General features: G+C 36.4%; 1 protein-coding gene across 1 annotated transcript in view; it reads right to left on the bottom strand.

Annotated features, from left to right (window-relative positions):
* TTN (titin) overlaps positions 1-22,785 on the bottom strand; it is a gene marked incomplete at its 3' end in the record, with an annotated part of 102,830 nt that overhangs the window by 71,677 nt on the left and 8,368 nt on the right. The window contains exons 5-36 of the mRNA XM_010074370.1: positions 22,460-22,548; positions 22,125-22,369; positions 20,090-20,378; positions 19,693-19,845; positions 19,092-19,211; positions 17,927-18,058; positions 16,978-17,115; positions 16,358-16,495; positions 14,427-14,702; positions 14,190-14,315; positions 12,795-13,076; positions 12,472-12,537; positions 11,725-11,983; positions 11,346-11,406; positions 11,020-11,232; positions 10,173-10,315; positions 9,274-9,479; positions 8,929-9,159; positions 8,135-8,379; positions 7,210-7,433; positions 6,922-7,086; positions 6,652-6,820; positions 4,442-6,132; positions 4,063-4,344; positions 3,537-3,803; positions 3,114-3,386; positions 2,743-3,006; positions 2,385-2,645; positions 1,585-1,845; positions 839-1,102; positions 486-746; positions 52-312 (exon numbers count right to left, since the gene is read on the bottom strand). Of these exons, the coding sequence (XP_010072672.1) occupies positions 52-312; positions 486-746; positions 839-1,102; positions 1,585-1,845; positions 2,385-2,645; positions 2,743-3,006; positions 3,114-3,386; positions 3,537-3,803; positions 4,063-4,344; positions 4,442-6,132; positions 6,652-6,820; positions 6,922-7,086; positions 7,210-7,433; positions 8,135-8,379; positions 8,929-9,159; positions 9,274-9,479; positions 10,173-10,315; positions 11,020-11,232; positions 11,346-11,406; positions 11,725-11,983; positions 12,472-12,537; positions 12,795-13,076; positions 14,190-14,315; positions 14,427-14,702; positions 16,358-16,495; positions 16,978-17,115; positions 17,927-18,058; positions 19,092-19,211; positions 19,693-19,845; positions 20,090-20,378; positions 22,125-22,369; positions 22,460-22,548 (8,055 nt within the window). The remainder of the gene's footprint in view (positions 1-51; positions 313-485; positions 747-838; positions 1,103-1,584; positions 1,846-2,384; positions 2,646-2,742; positions 3,007-3,113; positions 3,387-3,536; positions 3,804-4,062; positions 4,345-4,441; positions 6,133-6,651; positions 6,821-6,921; positions 7,087-7,209; positions 7,434-8,134; positions 8,380-8,928; positions 9,160-9,273; positions 9,480-10,172; positions 10,316-11,019; positions 11,233-11,345; positions 11,407-11,724; positions 11,984-12,471; positions 12,538-12,794; positions 13,077-14,189; positions 14,316-14,426; positions 14,703-16,357; positions 16,496-16,977; positions 17,116-17,926; positions 18,059-19,091; positions 19,212-19,692; positions 19,846-20,089; positions 20,379-22,124; positions 22,370-22,459; positions 22,549-22,785) is intronic.

Here is a 22,785-nt window from a genome sequence, read left to right on the forward strand (position 1 = left end):
CTCTATTATTGGTAATTGTAAAATATTCTGGTTAATTTAATTTTCACTTACGTTTTACAGTCAGAGTTGCACTGACTCTGTCATTTCCACAGACAAATGTGTATTCTGCAGAATCTTCACTGCTTGTGTTCATGATATTGAGCTGATGGAGTTTCCCCTGGACCACTATTTTGAACTTTTCACTCATTTCAATCTCCACACCATTTTTCAACCAGACAGCAGGCACATTGAAATGAGAAACTTCACATTGAAAAGAGGCAGTTTTGGTCTCAGGGATCTCAATATTTTTCATGGTCTTTGTGATGTGTATGGCTAAGAGAGGGGAAAAAAAGACAAAAGAAAATAAAGGATTTTTTTTAAGTCAGTATTTGTGGAAGCCTACAAAAAACAACGGTAACAGGCTATGAAATGTCAGGTCAAGTTGTTCAATAGGAATTAGTGTAGCAATTCATATAATTATTTTCTTACAAACTTAGAGTACTTACTTTCTACGAACAGTTTTGCTTTACACTCAATTTGTCCAACAAGAGCTGTGTATTCCCCAGCATCAGCAGGAGATATGTTATGCAGCATAAGCTTGTGAACTTTCCTTTGAGAGATCATCTTGTATTTATCACTTTGTTTAAGCTCAACATTTTTGTGGAACCATCGGACTGGTACAGTATCATGGGATACACTCAGTTCAAAGGAGACAACAGCATTTTCCAAAGCAGTCACATCCTTTGGCTTTTTGATGACCTTGACAGCTTGAGGAAAAAAGTCAGCAAGATTCATCAGTGTGTTTGATTTGAATTTCAAACTACACATTAAAGCAAATATTCATACAAGATTGACTTACTTTCCACATGAAGTCTGGCATTGGCTCCTATCTTTCCAAGCTTAAAGCTATAAACAGACTCATCAGTGACAACACAATGTTTGATTTTCAGTGTGTGAACAGTTCCTTTCACTGAAATTTCATATTTGTCATTTGATTCAAGTTCAACACCATTTTTAATCCACAGAGCTCCTTTCACATCAGGGTGAGTCAGTTCTACACTGAAAACTGCCTCCTGTGTTTCTGTCACAGTCAAGTTCTTTAGTGTCTTTTTTATCTTAACAACTAGGAAACAAAAAGAAAAAAAAAAAACTTGACAAAACAGACCAAAATTTAGAATTATAGTAAATAAAATAATCTTAATAAAACTGAATCATGGTGCTTCATTTTAAAAACTAATATGTATATATTCATTTACACAGTTTCCAATGAAGTGGTGCTCTTGTAACACAAAAAAGAACATTTACTTGTACTATCCACGAGAAACAGGTTTTTTTTAACTTACATGTTTGCTACACAACTAGCAAAGACTGAATTTCTACCTGCTAACCAGTACCTTGAATAAAAATTATTAAAATACCATGCTAAATTCCAAATACAGAGACTCCAAAATACTGTGTTTGCTACCTCAGAAAGAGCATCATAATATAAAAATATTTTCAAAAAATTAATCAAAATATGCTTATATCTTGGGTCTTGATCCAAGACACAGTGATTGATGCTGGACTGACTCTTAAAGACAGCAGTTAGTTATTAAAAATACTGACCTTCAACCTTCAGCTTGGCAGATGTCTTTGAGCTTGCTATTTCATAGCTATATTCACCCATATCATCCAGTTTTGTGACAGGGATATTGAGCCTTCTCTTTACACCATCAGATTCAGCACGGTACTGATCTGTCATAGGTAATGGTCTACCATTTTTTAGCCACTGCCCATCTGATTCAGGATTTGCCACCTCACATTCAAAAACAGCTGTTTGGGACTCAGCCACGGTCAGGTCAGTGAGAGGCTTTGAAATGGCACCACCTGTTGGGAAGCAAAACCACACATTTTTGTTGTGTTGCTCTTCAACTTTCCCTCATACAGAAATGCAAACACATGAAAAGTAGAGGCTGGAATTGTTTGCCCTAGTTTTCAATATGCCCATAGACACACTGAGTTCTGTGAAAAATCAAGAATAGAATGTGACCTGAACATCACAAAAAGATGTTTCTTACTTCTGTCCTAGTTATTCTCATTTATTATTTTTATAATCAGCAAATGTATACTGAGCATTCAAGAAAAAAACCTTCTTTTTTACATTAATTACATCAAAAGCATACTACAGCATTCCATACTATGGCTCTGATTTAGCAAAATATACAAGCACCTACTTAAAAGCTTTGCTGGATTTAGAATATACCAATCAGAAAACGTAAGGGGAAGAACAAGGAGAACATAGAAAAAAAGATAAAGACAAGAAAGGTACAGAAACAGCACAGTTTCTACGATTTCAAAATACAGTATATTAAGCATTGTTTTCAAATCACAGTGAAATAAAAATCTTGGACTTTAACCCTACTAACCTGCTACTATAAGCTTTCCAGATGTTTTCTTCTCTCCAGCATAAAATACATATTCTCCTTCATCATCTTTCATCATCTTCACCACTGTCAATTTATAGATTTTGCCAAGTGCTTCAATTTTATATTTAGGACCAGCCTTTATCTCTTGGCCTTTGAAGTGCCAAATTACATCAATCCCTGAATGGGAGAGCTCGACCTCAAAGCATACATTCTGTGTTTCAGTGCAGGTGATGTCATGAAGACCTCTAATAATCTGAACTTCTGTAGAAAGAATATATTACAAATATATTAATTTGTAATTCTACAGTTTTGTACTTTGTAATTTCACAAAAATCTGTGCATCTTAAAGGAAACCTACTTTCAACTGTGACATTGCAACTTGTTTCAACTTTGCCAACCATTAGTTTATAATGTCCTTCATCTGATGCATGGGTTCTGGTAAGCACTAGCCTCTGTTTAGTGCCTTTACATACAGCTTGTACACGTTCATCAGGCTTTATCTGATGGTCATTTAGGTACCATTTGGAGGAAGACACATCAGGTGCTGAAACTTTGCATTCAAGGATAGCTTTTGTTCCTTCAACTACATGAACATCTTTTAGAGGCACCACTATTTCCACACCTGTTAAGTTAAAAAAAGTATTCATAATGAAAAAAACTATGCCTTTAAGAAGCAATCCTCCAAACCCAAAAATCAAACACACGTTAAAAATAATTATAATGACTTACTGTACACTGTAATTTGTCCAGTGGTTGACAGTCCAAGACCAGGAACACTAAAAGAGTAAGCTCCACTATCTTCCTTTGTTGCATCTTCTATCAGCAACATGTGTGACTGTTTATCCAACACAATGTGAATACGATCACTTAATTGAACTTCATGACCATCTTTCATCCAGACACCTTCCACATTTTCTAGGGAGACTTTAACTTCAAGTTGTACAATATCTCCCTCACAGACTTTTTGATCAGTAAGTCCTTGAAGAATAACCATGGGACGAGCTGTGAAATGAAATGAAGTTAATCAATCCTCATAACAGATAAGCACATTGAATATTAAGGCAGTATGGGATATAGTGACACAGCTATACTGCATGATATAATATAGAAAATCTATATTATATAGACAATATAAGTATCAGAAATGCTTACGCTTCATCTTTAGTTTGCAGTGAGTCCTTTTTCCATCAACAACAAAGCTATACTCTCCTTGGTCATCTTTATTAACATCTTTAATAGTGAGAATTTGGCGACCACGGCGGGATGCAATCACATATTTATGATTAGAAGCGAGTTCAACATCGCCATGATACCATTTCCCCTCCACGTCTTCTGGGGAAACCTCACATTCAAGTTCACCTGAGAAGGATTCTGGTACTTCAACATCCTCAAGTTCTTTAATAAACTCAACCACAGCACCTACAGGCAAAAATAATTACATCCACGAATAAGCTTGATGAAAACATTTCTTATTAAATGAGCCTAGGGAAATTACTATATATATGGTGTAACCTTTTTACATCACAATACCTCCAAACTTTCATACTGCATTCCTACAATATGAAAACACCTTGAACATTTCTTAGTGCATCAGACACCAGTTTAAATTGTTTTATTTCTTCCTGAAGCTGATTTCACTTTAACAGAACTGCACGGTACAGAGCTCTGTGCTTCTTACCTTCAACGGTAAGCTTTGCAGTAGTTTTTATGGATTCGTCTTCTACTAGTGCACAGCTGTAGTCATCAGCATCAGACATTTCAATTGCAAGTACAGAAAGAAAATGAGCCTTTCTGTCTGAGTGCATCCTGTATTTGTCTCCAGAATGAATCTCAATTCCATTCTTAAACCATTTCACTTTGACAAAGGGTTCTGATGTCTCACATTCAAATGTTGCCATGGAGTCTTTCTCTTTAGCAACAATATCTTGTAACTTCTGGGTGAAACTGATTAACTGCTTGGCTGCAAAACAATATGCAATGAGTCAACAGTGCACTGACCATATAGATTTAACACCCTACGATAAGCAGTAGAATAGAAGTAAGAGAATTTAAATTACCTTGTACTAACAGGAAAGCATGGCTAGAAGTTTCACCAGCTATATTGACTGCTTTCACCATGATGCTGGCAGAATCATCAGAAGTCACATCTCTAATGACTAATTCACAAACATTATCTTCAGGCCAATACCAATACACACGATCAGTCCTTTCAATCTGCACACCATTTTTGAACCACTGGCACTCAGGGTCTGGTTTTCCCACCACTCTCACACGGAAGTGTGCATCTGTCCCCTGGGCTACAGTCTGGCTTTGAATTCTTTCAAATATCTTGGGAGCCTCCATGCTTGGACTAAGCTCAACCTTCTCTGGTTTAAATGTTGGAATGGTGATTTTGCCTTCAGGAGGAAGTGCTTTCTTCTCTTCCTCTGGGATCTCTTTGGTCCAGTGAAGGAGTTCTTCTTTTGTCTTTTTTAACATTTCTTCATATGATTCATCTTTTTTGCGAGACTTAAGTTCCACAGCAGTGATGGCTTCATAGTAGCCCTCTTCTGTCCTACGCTTGAATTTACTACGCAGTTCTTCAGATTCCTCTGAAAGCTTCTCATGAGTGATTCTTTCAGCCCTTTTCAGTTTCACCACTTCTTTGGTTGTTGCCTCTGCAGGTTTGTCTACCTTCTGTACCTCAAAAAGAAGTTTTCCAGGCTCTGTCACTGCAGGCTCATGTTTAGGTTCAGGAGCACGACGAAGAACAGATCTGAAGTCTTCCCTCTGCTGGATCTCAAGTCTCACCTTATGTTCAATAAAGCCCTCTGGATTCTCTGCAGTGACTTTCACCTCCCCTGTGTCATACGATTTGCAGTCCACAATATCCAGGTAGTGGATTCCATCGTAGCGGAGTCTAAACCTTTTGCTCTTACGGATGAGCTGTCCATTGAGGTACCAGTTGACTTTGGGCAAAGGATAGCCAGTCACACGGCAGCGGAATCGTGCTGTTTCACCTTCCAGGACTCTTGCAGGTTCAGGAACCAAAACAATTTCTGGCTTTTGTTTTTCCTTTTGGTCCACTGCAACTGCAGGAAGAGCACCCTCATGGACCATTCTTTCTAACTCTTCAATTCGCTGCAGACCCCTTCTTCCCTCTGGCAACTGGGATTCTTCCACAAGGCTTTTCTCATCCTTCACGATCAGAGTAGCAGATGTATGGTCTGTACCATATTTGTTAGTTGCCCTGCAAGTGATCACTCCACTATCTCTGGAATAGGCTACTCCATAGTCCAGGCTACAGTACCCAAACTCATTGATCATGCGGAGTCTGTTTGCTGCTTCCAAGGGTTTGCCATCATGCAACCACTCCACCACCATGGTTGGGTCACCAATTGGTGTAAGCCTGCACTCAAAGTGTGCTGGTCCAAATTGCTTGAGTCTTAAAGATGTGAGCTTCTTCTTAAAAAATGGTTTTTGTTGCTTTTCTTTGTCATAGAGATCTCCTTCCTCCCATTGCTCTTGACCATAGCGCAAATGCAGAGGCTCTAACTCTGGTGCTGCAATCTCCTTGGCTTTGTAAGTTCCTTTTGGAATGATTAATCTCCTTTCTGGTTCAGGTTCTGCATATTCAACTTCAACATTTACTTTGCACCGAGTAGTGTCCCGCCCAGCTTTATTGATAGCAGTAGCAGTATACCATGCAGCATCTTGCCTGGCAGTAGATTCAATTTTAAGAGCAGCTGCGCCTTTGGTTCCCTCAATCCTGAAATATTAAAACAGTTTTTTTAAAAACTTTTTTGCACTTCTTTATTATTCATTTTTGCCCTTCTCCAAAATTAGATCAAAGCCTGAAAAGGCAAATCTCTGGAGAAATTAGACATGTTGTTTATGTTTATTCACATTTATGAGTGCAGTGCCTAAGAATAAACAGATACAGATAATAAAAAACAGTCTTGAAATCAATTACAGTTTTGCCTGCAGAGGACTTCAAAATCAGAGACAGATAAAAGTTCCCTAAATCTCTGTTGTAAAAGCATTGGCTTTACAGAATTCAAAATACATAAATACACAAGGTGGAAAAATGGAGTGAGTCCTACAAGATATTTTATAACACTTAGCCTTGCTCCAATTCAAAAGCTGTTAGTAGCTTCTGTAGCCATTGGACTAAGCCCTTAGTGAACCCCTTCTATGGAAACAAGGCTATTCAGTACACTGTAGGAGCCACTTTGCAGGATGGTGATTATTAACTCCTTTACTATTTAAACAAAATAAAAATGCTTACTTTATTCTGGGGTATTTATGAGGTACAATGATGTCACTGTTCTTCAGCCATACAATGTCAGGATTAGGGTTACCAGTAGCTTTCACTGTCATCTCGAGTCTAGAGCCCTCCTTTACACTAACATTCCTCAGTCTTTCCACAAAGTGCGGTCTGACTAGGTCTTCCTTAGCTGAAAGAGCAAGGGTAAGTTATCACAAGAGGAAATTACATATCCATGGTTTATAACAAGAAACACTCCGAGCCTCCTAAAAATAGCATGCACGTAGTTACCTTCCACAGTCAGTGTCACTGAGACTGAAGCTTTGCCTGCCCTATTCTGAGCGATTACAGTCCATTCTCCAGAGTCATCAGGCATAGCAGGAACAATGATCAATGACTGGGTGCCATCTTCTTTAATCACTATTTTATGGGTGTAGTCATTAATCACCTGTTGACCTACAGATACACATGAAAAAAAAAAAAAAAAAGTTGCACTCAAAACAGTGCCTTAAGAAGATGTAAAATTAATATAAGTTTGCTTTTTAAGATTATTTGTTGATGAAAATGAAGCTGGTGTACCATTATGGAACCAGTAGGTCTCTGGCATAGGTCTGCCAACAACTTTTAAGTCAAATCTTGCTGTCTGCCCCTGTGAACATTTAAATGACGTAGGTTTCAGAACAAAAACTGGCTTATATAGTCTCTCTAGTTGTCCTTCATCAGTTTCTTCTAATCTGCGGGCAGGAGAACGAGAAGGAGAACTGCGGGCAGGAGACCGGCTTGGAGAGCGTGGAGAGATAGACCTACACGGAAAAGATAAGACAGATGTGTATGACATCTTATAGCAGTGAGATGACATGATAAACAGAGTTAAACTTTTGCCTTTAGCATAGTTTAACCAATTTATCTATGTGAGAAACTGTGACAATATTAATTTTAATTTGCAGTCAAGTTTCTGTAGGTTTTTGACACCAATATGTATAGCTGAACAGTACTAGGATACACCACAGCCAGGGAAATTTTTGGGTCTTGGATATTGTATAGATATGGATGTAACCCTGCATATGTTTGTGCATGTGTGTCTATATATATGGAGACAGAACACAGTGCATGGCAATGGTGGATTTTTTCTCTCATAGAAATACAGCTATTTCAGGGGTGGGAAGTAAGAGTTGCACACAGTACCAAGTGCAGAAGAATTTTTTTCCAAAACATGAGTACTTTAAGAAATAAATACAGTTACTGAGGCTGTAAATCTGATACTGTGGCTGGATACGCATGTGAGTGATGGTACTCTGGGAACAGCATTGCTCATTAAGAAGGCAAATTAGACAAAGAGTTGGCACATAAATCAATATAAGTCATGAAAACAGCATTTAGAACTTCTCTAGTGGTATGCAAACTCCAATAACTTAAGCTGTTTAGCTGCTGTGTAATGAGGTTTTGGACTGTTTATCACAGCAGACTGAAGTCTCATGAAATTTTTATATTACTGTGTACCTACCTGTATCTTCTCATAACTTCTGGTCCTGTCATATAACCTGGAGTTGCTGTGGGTGCAACCGGCTCAACATAGAGTTTTGCTGAACAAATGGCATTTCCTTTCATATTACTGGCAAAGACAGTATAAATTCCTTCATCTTCAGGTAAAACAACAGGCAAACGCAGACTGGCACTGCCATCTTGCAGAACTTCCATTTGGTAGTGCTCTCCATGCCTTATGCGCTTGCCATCTTTGTACCATGCAATCTGCATGGAAAGAAACAGTGGAATGTTACATGAGCTCTCCTAAAGACAAAGATCCAGTAATGATCCGTGTGTACAACATATTGCAACTTCCTGTTTTTCAGGTGATGCATCGTCACAGCCCATGCATATGTGTTAACATTTTTACTTGAAATAAGGAACTAAAGTAACATGTTTTCACAGTAGCCTGAAAAATTAGCTTTGGAACTAGAAAGAGATATAAAACCCATTTTGACAGAGAACAAAGTGACCTAGACCAGACTCACTACTACGTTCCCCACTTGACGTGGGCTAACTCAGTGATACTCAAGAAGCAAGACCAACTTAACTGGTAAATCTAACCTACTTCTGAACTGGTTAACCAACCTAACACTATTCTATTAAGGGACAAAAGGAAAATTCAGCTTGATATTAAAACAAAATACACGATTTCCTTTGAGATTTGCTGTTTTCTATACAGAATGTAGAATGTCTGACAATTATATGTTAAGAGATTTTTCAAGGAGAACACCAGTTTTTTAAATAGATTAATGTCATATGGGTGTGGGATACCTTTGGCAATGGATATCCAGTTGTCTTGCAATGGAAGGTAACTCCTGTCCCTTCAAAGGTTCTGTAATTCTTTAATCTTAAATCAAATCCTGCTTCTACAGCTTCAGATTCAGAAATGTCAACCATCATCTCCTCTCCATCTTCTTCGAGAAGTTCATGTAAGGTGGTCTTAATAATTCTGAGTTCAATTTCCTTGATAAGTCTTTCTTCAAAAGAAGAAATATGGAATTCCTATACAGAAAAGCAAGACCATTAGTTCTGTGTATCAGATAATGGCCTTGTAAAGAAGTGATTTGTACTGGTAGAATGTCAGTGTACAAAAAGTGTATGGAGTGGTAGACATACCTCATCTTCTACAAAAGTTCTGACCATCACTGTATCTTTCGCCATTTTCTTCCTAATTACAGCTTGTTCTTTTTCATATTCTTTTTCAAAGTCACCATATGAAATAGCCGGGGCTACCTCAGCCACTTTAGGTTCCTGTACATATGCAGTCACCTGAGTTTGGTACATCATTTCTTGTTTTGATTTTATGTAGGCTTCATAATCAGCTAAGAATTAAGAAAACATTAATTTTCATAAGGTTTTGTGGTTTTCACTGGATTGAATAGAGAAGAAGTACAAACTTATTTTACTGGTTTTGGTGATTCAAACAGAGTTGCTGCCTGTTCAGACAATAAAATATAAACATCAATAAAATGCAAAAAAGACTGATGCCCTCAGATGAGCTTTATAAACAGGTAAAAGTTTTACTGTGCTATTTACGTGTTCCAGTTCTCAAAGTGTAAGCACCTGAAAATACTATTTTACAATTTCTTCACTGCAGCTCTGTCTCCTGCAAACTTGCAGGTTTTTTTACAAGGACAATTGAAAAAACAAAACAAAACAAAAACCAAACAACTAAGTTAGCTTCTTTCCCTGTAATAGAACAAGCTATTACTTGATTAACCTGCTTTCACCACATAACTCTCTGAATATTCTTATGTTACGTAGACTGTTATGGATGTCAACTACACATTCTACTACACTACACAGCTACACATTCTAGCAAAGAATATAAGTCCTTTAAGGACCTGACGTCAAATACTCTGTCTTGCAGAAACAGAGCTACCAGATCTCCCTTTATGTTTCTTGAATTGACCAAACTAAGCTGCAAAGAATTTGCAGCACAATTTAAAATATTTTTTCCAACTTAAAGTTAATTTTAATAAATATTTTTCCCATTTCTTCAATCTACAATGTACCTTCTTCTAGTAAGGAGACCGTTGCAGAAGCTTCTCCATGCTTATTACGAACAATAATAGTGTATTCTCCGGCATCATCGGCAAAAGTCATGGAAATTTCAAGTTTGCATTCCCCGGTTTCTCTTTTGTAACTCACTTTGTATCTGTAGAAGACATAAAAAGCACAAGCTCTCCATAATTCTGAGGAACAGACTTTTTAGTGAATTTGCTTTTAGTGATATAATTACTCAGAATCACTCCTAACTTGTACAAGGAAAAAAAAAGAGAAACTTTTGCAGGCAATTCTCACACAGTGAATCTGCAGAACTGTGTAGGAAAAGCAATCATGCTGAAACTAGAGCACAGGTCTACTTTCTTTCTGTTGTCAACAAAATAAATGGGATGCAAACAGCAGTACTGAAATATCAGAGTTCTAGTTATCAGACACAGTAAAATGGTATATGCTGTGTGCACATAGTTTTTCCTAATATGGGTCATTATAGCATGACCTATTTCAAGAATGCTACAAACGTATTTTTTTCTCTGCTAGAAAATGTGTTGCTTTCTATAGACAACATTTGCACGGACAGAAGAAAACAAACACAAAACTTCTTGATTTGTTTTTAGGGATATGTAGCATTTCTCATTGTATGGTCTTTTGAATATTTATATTTTAAAACTTAACAGCCTTCTAAAGTTTTACATTGAGACATGATCCCATGATTCTGCCATTTCAAAAATAAATTGCACAGAAATCACTGATGTTATTTGGCTCAGCATCAGTAAGGCAATCAAAATTATGGTATTATCAATTAAATATTCTTTAAAATTATGCTTAAATAGTTTTTGTGCATTGTATTTAAAGTACCTGTAGCCAGTCGTTAGAGGAACTCCACCTTTTTTCCAGCAGACATGTGGCTTTGGGTTGCCCCCTACTTGGCATTCAAAAATAATGCTCCCACCTTCAATTAATTTATGTACTATGGGTTTTCTTATGAAGAAAGGAGGCACGGGTTCTCCCAACACTTCCTCTGCTGTAGCAGAAACATCTTCCATTACAATGTCCTTTGTCTCCACATAGCTGAAATAAGATTTCAGTGCAGGTAAGTGAGCTGATGTCTGAAGCTCTCATAAACAGAGTGTAAGAAACTAATGACCACAGTAGGAGCAGTCTGTGTAGGAAAGTAACTTTACCGTTTCTCTTCTGTAACACCCTTCTCAGAAATGGTTTCTCGAGTCTCAATTTCTTCTGAAACTGCAAGGCAAATATGACATAGTGGATTTATAAACACTTTAATAGTTCTTAACCAGTGAGTTTAGTCGACACAAAGAGATAGCAGGTTAAGTACTTAGTTGGCTCAGAGGGCCAGGAACTCTCACTGAAGAAGCAAGAGTCTCCTCTGGCCCATAATTGGCCTTTTCCTCATATTCTTATAGCCCTGTTACCTAACAGCCCTGGAATACAATTCAAGGCATATATTCTACTTGGGAACTGACAAAATGTCTAAGTTCCATTACAAGTAATATGCAGTTAACAAAACTATAATCTTCCTACAGTGACAAATATACTTACCTTTCACACATAAGTGGCAAGATGTGCTGACGCTCCCGGCCTTATTGGTAGCAGTGCAGGTAAATCTTCCACTGTCTTCTGCAAAGGCTTCACGAATCACAAGGCGAGCAAGCCCTGCTATGAAAGTGATCTGGAAGTCCATTGAGCTCTCAATCTTGTAGTCTTCCCTGTACCATGTCACAGTAGGCTGAGGATGACCAGAGATATGGCACTCCAGAGTGACAGACTCACCTTCAGTCACAGTCTTATTTTTGAGGCCCTGTATGACAAAAAAATAAGCATCATATTAAGTATATATTTTCACTATTAAACAGACATTTAAATAACTAAAACCTATTTGAATGGAAAATTAATGTTTACTTCAAAACAGTGTTCTGTTCAGCAGTGTAACCAGGAAAAAATTTTCCAAAGGGAAGTATTTGAAACTGGATTTGGGATCTTTGAACATTACTGTTATTAATAAAATTAGAAGGTAGGTTGACGTTTATGCAGATCATCGTGAGACATTTTTTCACTGCAGCAAATGTCAACCTACTATGTGATGCAATTGTGAAGAATCATCCCCATAGCAGACATTCAGAATAGTTTGCATCAGAGAGAAATTGTATGTCTGAGTAAGACTAATACTGAATTTAAAAGATTAAATAAAGCCATATTTTCATGGTCAGGTTTTCAAAGATAAAAGTTAGAATACAAAACGGGTGAAAACATAGTGTAACTCCCATAATCTACATACAAATTACTTACTGAGACTAAGGTGGGTGGAGTAGCAGGGACTTCTGCAGGCACAGGAACTCTGGCAGTTTCTGTCACCTAGGTTGTTTAAATCACAGTTAATAAAAACACCTAACAAAGCCAGCAGAATTTAGATAAGAAATTAGGTAAAGAGAACTCTTTGCTTCTCATAGGTAAACATTAGGTCCTCAGAAGTATTTGTGTTAAAACAACAAAGGGATAATAGTCAGCAGAATGTTGTAAAAGTGGAAAATTGCAATAAGGAAACAACAAAGTGAGGCTATGCTGTTTTTAAGATGAAAGTCAAAGTGGTGAAAATTTGCTCAATAACATACCTTTGTTTCACCTTCTTTCCGCAACACCAAGTGCTCTTCCCGCACTGCTTCACCTTTAATGCTCACACCTGTCTCTTTTTTAGTCTCAACATCATAGTGACTTTTATAGGTCTCAGCAGCCTCTCCAAAGGGAAACTGTGGAGGAGCAACTGGCTCTGCTTTTATCCTAACATCATGTGGCTTTAGCTGAGGCGGTTTCACAGGCTTGGTGATCTTTTGCACAGCAGAAGTAGCTGATAACTCTTTTTCCAGAGTAGCCATGGCAGATCCAGCTATTGAAACCTAGGGAACAGAAGAGAAAGAGTTACAGCTTTGTTGTTCGCTTGTTTTCAAAGGATCCAGTATATTTCTTGATCAGATTGCATATGCACCAGTTGCTTCCTTAGTAACTTACTTGTTGGCATTGCAAAAGCTATATATATACAAAAATGACTTCTAGTTTTAGATTGCAGTAGTAGAATATTGGAGATACAATATCCTTGTATTATTTTTGATGTGTCAAACATGTAAATATTTTATCTTTTTTTACTTTAGAATTTAATCTTTAAATGGTCAAGAAGCTCTTAAGCACACCATGAGAAATGTCCTCTAAATTTATTCACTTGAGGCCTTGCCTTTCCATGTAATCAGGTTGATACTGCAATAAACAATACTACTAATTACACAGCTGTCAGTGATTAAAATAACCAAAGAGATTCCAAAATGTTATTGTAGGTCTAAAGACTTCAGAAAACATACATAAATTGTTAAAGAAAAAATATTTTAGGTAATTTTGATAGTGTTTAATTATGTTTGATGGTAAAAACAGTTAATTTTTAAAGGCCAGCTGAAGAGAGAAAGTATGCTTGAATGAGAAAATTAATTAAACAAGAACTTAATAGTTTGAAGGAGTCAAACAGAATAATGGAAAAATAACATTAAAATGGATAGTGTCATATTATGTCATCCGGATTTTTTCTGTTTCAAAAATTAGCTTAGTATGTAGTAATCTGCAATGAAGAAAGAAGCACTGTTTCCAATGTACTAGTGAACTGATGCACATAATAGAATTGAAGAGGGATACTTCTGCTCTTTAAAAAACATAAGTTGCATGACAAATGTTTACAATTTCACTGTATGACATGAAGTATTGAGGCTGCATCCTTAAGCAGATTATAAGGTTGTCCAAATAATTAATAATTACGAATCACATTTTAGCAGTTCATGTGTCTTGTTTACAGCACTGGTCTGTATTAGTCAAACAAGTCAGCAAAAACAACTCTAGAGAGCATACAACTCCTCTTGCAAAAGCACCACACTGGAGTGGAAGGAAAAGTCAAAAGGAATGGGCTGGTGACCTGCTGGTTGTTATAAACGAGCACGCTGTTCCTCTTGGATACACTTTTCACTTCTTACCTCATACGTGTGATCTGGTTTAGGAACAGCAATTTTGGACACTGTGAAGTGAGGACTTGCTGTGCGGGGTCGCGGGTGTTCAACATGAATTGTTTTCTCAGTCGTAGCTTCTGTTGCTCTTTTTATCTACATAAGGCAATGAAAAAAAGTTGAGAATGTGATGGTGTTCTCCAAACTTAAATGGATTTCACTGGGACATAGTTTTTGAAAAATAATACAGCATAATCTGAGTCTAACCTCTGTTGCTATATGAACTTCCTTCTTTTCAGCAGCTGAGATATGTTTTTCAGGAGGAACATAGACAGTTTTAACTTCTTTAGTGACAACATGACGTTCCGCTGGGGCCTCAGCAACATGGTCTCTTACAGCATGCTCTTTATAGCCATATTCCAAAGTTTTCTGCTTTACATAAGCTTCATCTGCTTGTTCTGGTTCCCAGGGTGATCGAACACGTGCCTGATCAACTGCTGCAACCACTGTAGCTACAGCTTCAGCCCTTTTTCCAGCTTCAGTCTACAAATGACATTGGCAGAATTCATACAAATATTCATCACTATTTTAAAGGCTTGCATATCTGGCAAATACTTATAATGACCTGTAAAGTACATTCCAGACAAAGAGAGAGTGCACAGATATGCAAAAGTAATAATGTAAACATCAAGTGTGCTCACCTATACTCTTCAGAGTCAGTAGATTCAAATATAGACGGATTATTTCTAAGCTCTATTTATGCATATCTAGAATATCGCTATGCTTATGTGTTTTATACATATCAACATTTGTATGCAAGCCCACTTTTAACACTTTATTGTCACATTTTTGGCTACCTGTCTAAGATTATGGCAGGTACGTAAATGCACATAACTTTAAAGTCAGTGTGCTCATCAACTCCACATAACTGTTAGATGCTACTAAAAATTTAGAGAATGTGTTTAGCATCTGATGTAAATGTATTTACTAAGGAATATACCCATAAAATTTTTTACAGTAGGCACATATGTTAATTCAGTGCTAATCTATTTTAAATGATTTTACAAAAGAAGGAGAATCGAGCTTTCTGAGAAGTTGGAAATAATGCTTTTGTATAAGGACTTCTATCCGTTTCTAATAACTGATAAATACTGTCAACTTCTGTGTTACCAGGGTCCAAATTTTTGGCTCAGTCAGCCAGCAGTAGGTAGTAGATGATTACTATTAGTGTTTATTATTATTATTGTCATAACTGCTCTGGATGTAGCATCAGAGCATATCATATGTATGCCGTGTAGATGGGAAAAAACATAAAAGATAATTTCATGCTGATTTTAAAATCATTATCACCTTAAACTAAAATAACTTCAACGAGGACAAAATGTGATTGTTTATAGAGATTTTGTTTTCTTTTTAAACTAGTGTTTAGGTAGCAGGGACCTCTTATTCAGTATTGTTGTTGCCAATTTCAAAATCACTGTTTATATGAACTTGAATTTGGCCCTAAATTCACATCACCTAACAAGTAACTGTAATCTCTTAGACTGACTCCTCTGAGTTTTATAATCTATGCTCTTTTAATTATATTTTATAAAAGTGTTTTATGAATGTACCATACTGTTTTTAACAAAGTAGACGGACTTTAAATAAAAGCTGTTGGCAACTATGCTATTCTTTCACATATGAGAGTTCCTGGTTATACCATAATAGAAAAACTTTCCTACTGCTGGAGTCTTACTGGAACAAAGCTGTGTCAACAAGTTTCTGATTGTCAGAAGTAATAAACTGGACAGATTTGCACGGATGTTAAAGTTTGTATTGTACAAAGAATGGTACAATTCCAGCCTTAATAGAGAGAGGTCATTTAATCTGATAACCATAAAATTGCAAGGAACCATCTTGTTGAAAAAATAAATTTGAACAAGTAAAGATTACTTGAAAGTCATTGGTAGGGACTAAGCTTTCACAGAGGAATCCAACTGTAGACTTAAAAGCAGCATTTCCTAACAGGGTACACACAAACCTTTTTATCACTAGAAACTTAATCACACTGACTGTTAGTTGACAATCACTCCACTTAACTGATATGTTATTAGGAATTAATTTGAGGGCATTCTATTGTACCCAAGTAGCTCTTAAAAGGTGAGGTTTGACGATAAAACAACAGCAGGTTTCACATCTGCAACAGCTATATTCACCTGATCATAAGCCAGATGAATTTGTTCTTGCTTGGCTGTAATTTCTTCTCTAGTTCGGGACAATGTGACTGGTGCTTTGGTTTTATCAGTGGAAATTATTTTCGGAACTACAGTAGTTTTCTTAGCTTCCTTTTTAATCTAATTATTATAACAGAAATAAAGGTTTCAGTTACTTATGATCTTGAAAGATATTTGAAAAATGTGAAAGCATTTTGAAATGGGAACAGGGAAGGAGAATTAAGGGGTTAGATCCTTGTGCACTGCACACAGCTGTGTATTATATGTATACTGATAAGTTTTGTTACACCCTGGCACCTATTTAAATAAAAGTAATTATTTATTTTTTTCAAAAGTTAAAATGCATTTCAGGAGTCAGTCAGTCCATTCCAAAGGTCAGTCAGAAGAGAATTATGGGCATCCTATTAATGAAAACAGTTAGAAGAGAAAGGTAGAGGTGGAACAATATAGTCTGATTAACAGCAGTTTTAAGAATTTGTAAGTGGAATAAAACTTAGAAAAAATGACCTGGAAATGTATAGTTAGGTTTGTTTAAGGGACAGATATGGTTTGTGAGGAAGAGAGGATAAAAAACCAGACATGGTGGTAATAGTGCTATTCACCTTTTCATGGGTTATGCTTACTTGCTCTTGTTTGGTAGTAATTCCTTCTTTACTTTTCGATATTATAACCGGTGGCTTAGGTTTATCAGTGGTAATTACTACCTTAGGTACAGAAGGTTTCATATCTTCCTTTCTTATCTAGTTTTTATGGTAAAGAAAAATAATCAATTATGCCCATTGTCAAGATTACACAGCTTTTTGGGAAAGTGGGATAAGGTTTCAGAATGTGTATCATTAAGAGAAAAAGATCACCTGAGAAATTAAAGAATTCCTTTGTACAGACCAAAGTATAGCCTATCTTACATATTAGCTGAATGAAGTGCATTCAAAGTCATTAACATATTGCATTAATCCGTGTGTGTGAATTAGAGAAGAATCTTCACACTTCCTAGTTAATTTTCATATATCATTGTTATGTTTTGTAGAAACAGTTTGCATAAAAATGAGTATTACTGACTTAATATTTACTCCCATCAGTAGGTGGAACTATTTCATCAGTTACTCCAACAAACAATGGTTTCACAATATGGTCTAGCAGATGCATTCAGTCCTCACACAAACACTAACTTAATTAAACCAAACTCCACATGTAAATATCACTTTATGAGAGATAATCTTTACAATTTATCTCCAGAAATCTACCTTCAGACAAAAAGAAAAGGTCATTAAGCATCAGATGAAATTCTGAGTACCCTGGCAATAAAAGCCATAATGTTCAAAGGGTCTGTAGGAAGGGCAGCTGCACTCTTCCTCTGCAGACAGAGCTGCTATGAAGTCAGTAGAACTGAACCTGCAATGCTGGGCCTATATCTGGAATAAAGTTTTCATTTTATAATCTCCTCTTCATAAAGAAGTAGCATAAAGATACTTAGCACATTTGATGAAGAATGAGGTTTTATAAACTTATTAGAGCATAACAATGAGCTAAACATCTACAACATTAGTTTACCTCTTCATGGGCAATGTGCTCGTGTCTCATAGATATTTCTTCTCTAGCTTTTGATATTCTTTCTTGTTCTTTGGCTTTGTCTGTGGCGATTATTACTGTGGGTACTGGAGTTTTCTCTGGTTCTTTTTGTACCTGGATGTTTACAAAGAATTTTAAATGGTATATTGTTTAAAAATATAAGGTATGTGATTTTTGATACATTTGGAAAAGACAATACAAACGAAAGGGAGGAAAAATGTCAAAATCTGGATTTCAAAATTATCTACTCCAGAAACAACAATAAAAACATAAGCAGACTTTTTATAAAATATATATACATTTAGCATAAAAATAATAAAACAAATGCTTCCTTTGCTACTGAAAGCAGTAATAAAAACAACTTGGACCAGAGAAAAACTATCCTGCATTATAATCAGTTCAAGAAATTGTAGGATATTAAAAATGAGTTTTAGGTAACTTTCACTTTGCCAGGAAGTTGAGATGTAATCTGCCCATAAAGATTTAATTTTTTGCCCAGGTGGATTTCTGTTTCTCAGTACTTTAAAGAGAGATTACACTTTCTTCCTCATGCATTTCAGCTAGAATGCAAATGTAACATTTCTCTAGAAAAGCTGGTCCTCCATTAAATTACATTTGTCTGACAGACCACATGCTAAAATAATCTAAATTCCAATCACTCATCAATATTTTCAAAACTGATTTCACTGCAGAATGAGTTTTTCCTCCTTTTTCTGACCCACTGTGCTGCCAACAAACAAAGCAGGCTTAAAATAGCAAGCTAAGAAACAAAATCAGAAAAAAGATGGAAAATTTAAGAGGTATTATTTCCTGTCTGCCCAGTCTTTAAATTATTGTGAATACTGTCCGGTAAATCACCATACAATATACAAAAAAGAGGGGTTTTTTCTAAGTTAATGTTTTGCAAGTTTATCTATCACATTCTTAGGTATTAGTAATGAAAGTGAAATAAAAAAGGAAATACAGTAATTGTCAAGGAGAGATAGGAGAATGACAGCAATGTAAACTAGAAGAGTGAACATATATAAAAGGAAAAAATAATATAATGGTATGTCATTTGCCTTGCTCATAGACTTATCTTTTTGATGAGATACTAGATTTTTTAAAAACTTAGTGTATGACAATCATAGGTAACATCTGTATTCACCTTTTCATAAGAGATGTGCCTTTGTTCTTGTGAAGTAACAACTCGTTCTCTAGTTCTCGATATTACTGTTTGTTTTGTGGCTTTATCACCGGTAACTACTACCGTGGCCTCCTTTCTCATCTGATTTTTATAGCAACAAACAAACAAAAAAAACCCTTAGAATTCATTTTAACAAATTGATCATCAAAAGAAGATGAGAAGGAAAAATAAAAGAAGGATGCAAGTGAAGAAAAAACAGTGAGGATTATTTTATTCCTAGTGGGGAAAAGATAAGTGAGATATTAGAGGAAAAACTTCATCAGTGTAAGAATAATGTTAGAGAATAAATGATGAGGGATAATACAGGATCACTTTCATAGCAGGCATTCTTAAACTTAAAAACTGTTTAAGAATAATTAATTCAATCCTCCTATGACGGAAAGCAATGGAATAAGTGATCCACAAGCATTCCTTTACAGTCCAGATGCTCTATATGAGTATGCATGCTTTTGTGGTGCACTGTGTAATAACTTGTTAATTCCTCACAGTGAATCATGCCTTGTTTACATGTTGGATGAAGGGATAAAGGGGAAATCATAGCATGTCTGTGCTCTATTTCTACCTGCTCCTGAACAGGTGGAACGTGGACTGCAGTCATTGCTGTCCTTTTAGCAGTTTGCTCTACAACACCTGGAGCTGGTTCTCTCACCATGGCTTGATCCACAGCAGCAACAACCATAGCAACAGCTGCTGTTTTTTCACTGTCCTTTCTCACCTATATTAGTCACATCAAAAGACATTTTTTTCATGTTTTGCATACATACAGAAGGAGCACAAAACAAGTACAGAGACAGAATGCTGCAAAGAAGCATTTAAATATTTGCAGCAGAAAATATCTCAACAGGAGATACACATTTTTATACACAGCCTCTAAGATTCCATTTAGCAGAGATCTATTCAGCAGTGGGGAGTCCACACACAGAGCAAAAACGAATGCTCTTTCCAAAAATAGACTTTACCTCTCTAGCAGCAGCCACAGCATCAGCAGCGGTGGCACCACTAATGGCAACTTGTTCTTGGACCCCATATCTCCCCTCCCATTTTTCTTCACTTCTTATTTGGGTAGTGCTTGTAGATACTCTTGTTTCCTTTGCCTGGCTTTCTGTGGTGGCAGCATATCCTTCCTGCTTCCAAGGAGGAAGGACTTCAGCCCCAACCGTTGTCACTACATGTGTTTTACGGATTGGAGATGGAGATTTTACTGGTCTAATAGGTGAGGTGGAGAGTCTTCCAGCAGGAGAAACTGACCTAATGAAAAAATAAAGTATTGATATAATTTTGTAGTGTCATACAATGACAATGATATAAACAACTTCAGCCTGAACTGGAATCCATTCCCCATTTAGGGTATCTTCGTAGTTTAATTTTTAAAATGTTTTTGAGGCATTCTATTTGTAAATTACATTTATCTGTTTCTAACATTATGCCTCAAGCATGTTTTTGTCATACTCGTAACTATAACACATCTTTGTAGCAGCTTAGTTAGATTTTCAAAAAGAAATAAGGGCAAATGTCAAAGGGCATTTAACTCAAGCACATATATTTAAAATATAAAAATAGATCATTAGTTTCCATTTTCTCTATCTTAATTCTTCTAATAGGAATAATACAAAAGGCTTACAGGCTGTGAGTATTACATGTTATGTTTGGTGTCTGGTCTCTGTAGAGAGACAAAATTATTAGTGCAATCACTTTTTGTAAAAATATCATGTGGCAGCCACCTAGCAACAACATAACTCTATAGACTTCTGCACCACATCTCATTTCCTTGTGTCACCCACACATGTGTTCGGACTCCAGGCAAGTTTCTGATCAGGGCCTATTCTTTTTCCCATACTTGCATTTACAAATCTCAGCCACAAGAATTGAGAGCCAAGTGGAAAGTGCCAGTTTCTAAATTTTGATAATCCAAAAAATTTAAACCAAGTCCTAGCAGATAGTTTTAAAGCTTTTTTTTTTTTTTTCAAAATGCTTTAATAGGCTTCCTAACTTAGATTTTCTTTGAGAGGAATATTTTTATGCTGCATTTCCCAGATAACATTAACAAAGTGCACCAGTAGGGGGCAGCAGCATAATATTGATTTTAGATTTATTTTCTAATGTGCTCTATGTCTAAAATGGTTTGACTAGCAGAGGAGTACAAACTTCCAGTTCCATATGCACTCTAGATGGCACTACTGAATTATTCTTTCATCTATGCAGTTTGTTAGTTATTGCTAGTTATTGCTACTATCAACCCATTTCTTCACATCCTTGCAAGTTATTCTCAATGGGGCAAAATACACAAGCATACATAGCTCTGGCAATTTAAATGAGGTTCTTCTGAGCACTCAGCTTGGAGATGCTCCTTCTGTGATGCTGGTGCTTCAAGATCCTGAAACTGCAGGACTTCCAAAGCAATTTTCTCTACCTGCTTCTCAGCACAGACCTCCTGGGGTCTTCCAGACCACAAGCTCTGCTTTTCAAATCACTTTCCCTCAAGAACCTTTATGCAGCAAAGCTAAACTTAATTTTTCTATAACAACATTTACCTTGCTTACCTTCAAAACATTATTTCAGCAGTCATTACCAGCCCACACATAGAACACGTGTTCATGTTTTCTCACATATCTTTCTAGTCTGTTTGCCACTCATCAGAGTGTCATTGCTCTTTTCTCTGTTCATCTAAAATAATGAAGGGCCAACTGCTCTACTGTTTTCTTCTCTTTCATCACAAACTTAGAGTTTTGAGTACTACTTCATCTGTATGTAGAGCAGTCAAATGGGATTTATTCTCTAAAGGATTTTCTTCCATATGGGATAGAAAATTTACATAAGAGGCATGCATTTCTATAGCAGTGGTAAATATAGGACATTATAGCTCACAGTCAGAACAAATACAGTATTAAGTCAGTTCATTCTTCCATTTTGTACTATGATCTCATTCTACAGCATTACCACTGTACGTGAAAGTGATTCAAAAAGCAACCTCATTGGAAAGAATAATAAGTTTACCTCACTGGTGAGGGTGTTGGTGCTCTGACATGTCTTACAGGTGATGGTGATTGTCTAACAGGCGATGGTGATTGCTGTCGTGCCATTTGTGCTTTTGCAGCAATTATTGGTGGAGTTGGTGATTTTGACGTAGGTCTAGGAGGCATTCGTGGAGGTGCTTTGTGTGGGAGCTGTTGGGCTGTTGCACCTTCTATGACCATTTCAACACTTGCAAGTGATCTGGCATCAAAGTGGGCTTCAATCTTCTACAACGACATCAAGAAAACAAGTCTAAGACACTGTAGAGGTATTCATCCACATTTTAGCCCTACCTGCTTTGTTTTTGAAAAGCATACCTTTTCAATTCTGGCTTGTCTTGTTTGTGAAATCTGAGCAGTCGAAACAATTGTCTTTGTCTTTTTAGCAGGAACGGCTTCTTCCTCACCTTTTGCAAGAGAAAACATGGTCAGAAGAATTGCATATGTCAACAAAAAATAAGCAGTTGCAGAAATAAATGAATGGTCAATTCCAATCATATACAAATGTATATAATCAACAGAGAAAGAATTAAGCAACTATCTGTTTTTCCTGCAGTATCTAGAGGAAGATCATTATGAAAACAGTAGAAATAATATTTCTGCGCTACTATGTCATCAGAAAAACAAACAAGCAAAAACCAGAA

Source organism: Pterocles gutturalis, unplaced genomic scaffold (genome assembly GCF_000699245.1).
Source record: "Pterocles gutturalis isolate BGI_N339 unplaced genomic scaffold, ASM69924v1 scaffold17022, whole genome shotgun sequence".
Lineage (NCBI taxonomy): Eukaryota > Metazoa > Chordata > Aves > Pterocliformes > Pteroclidae > Pterocles > Pterocles gutturalis.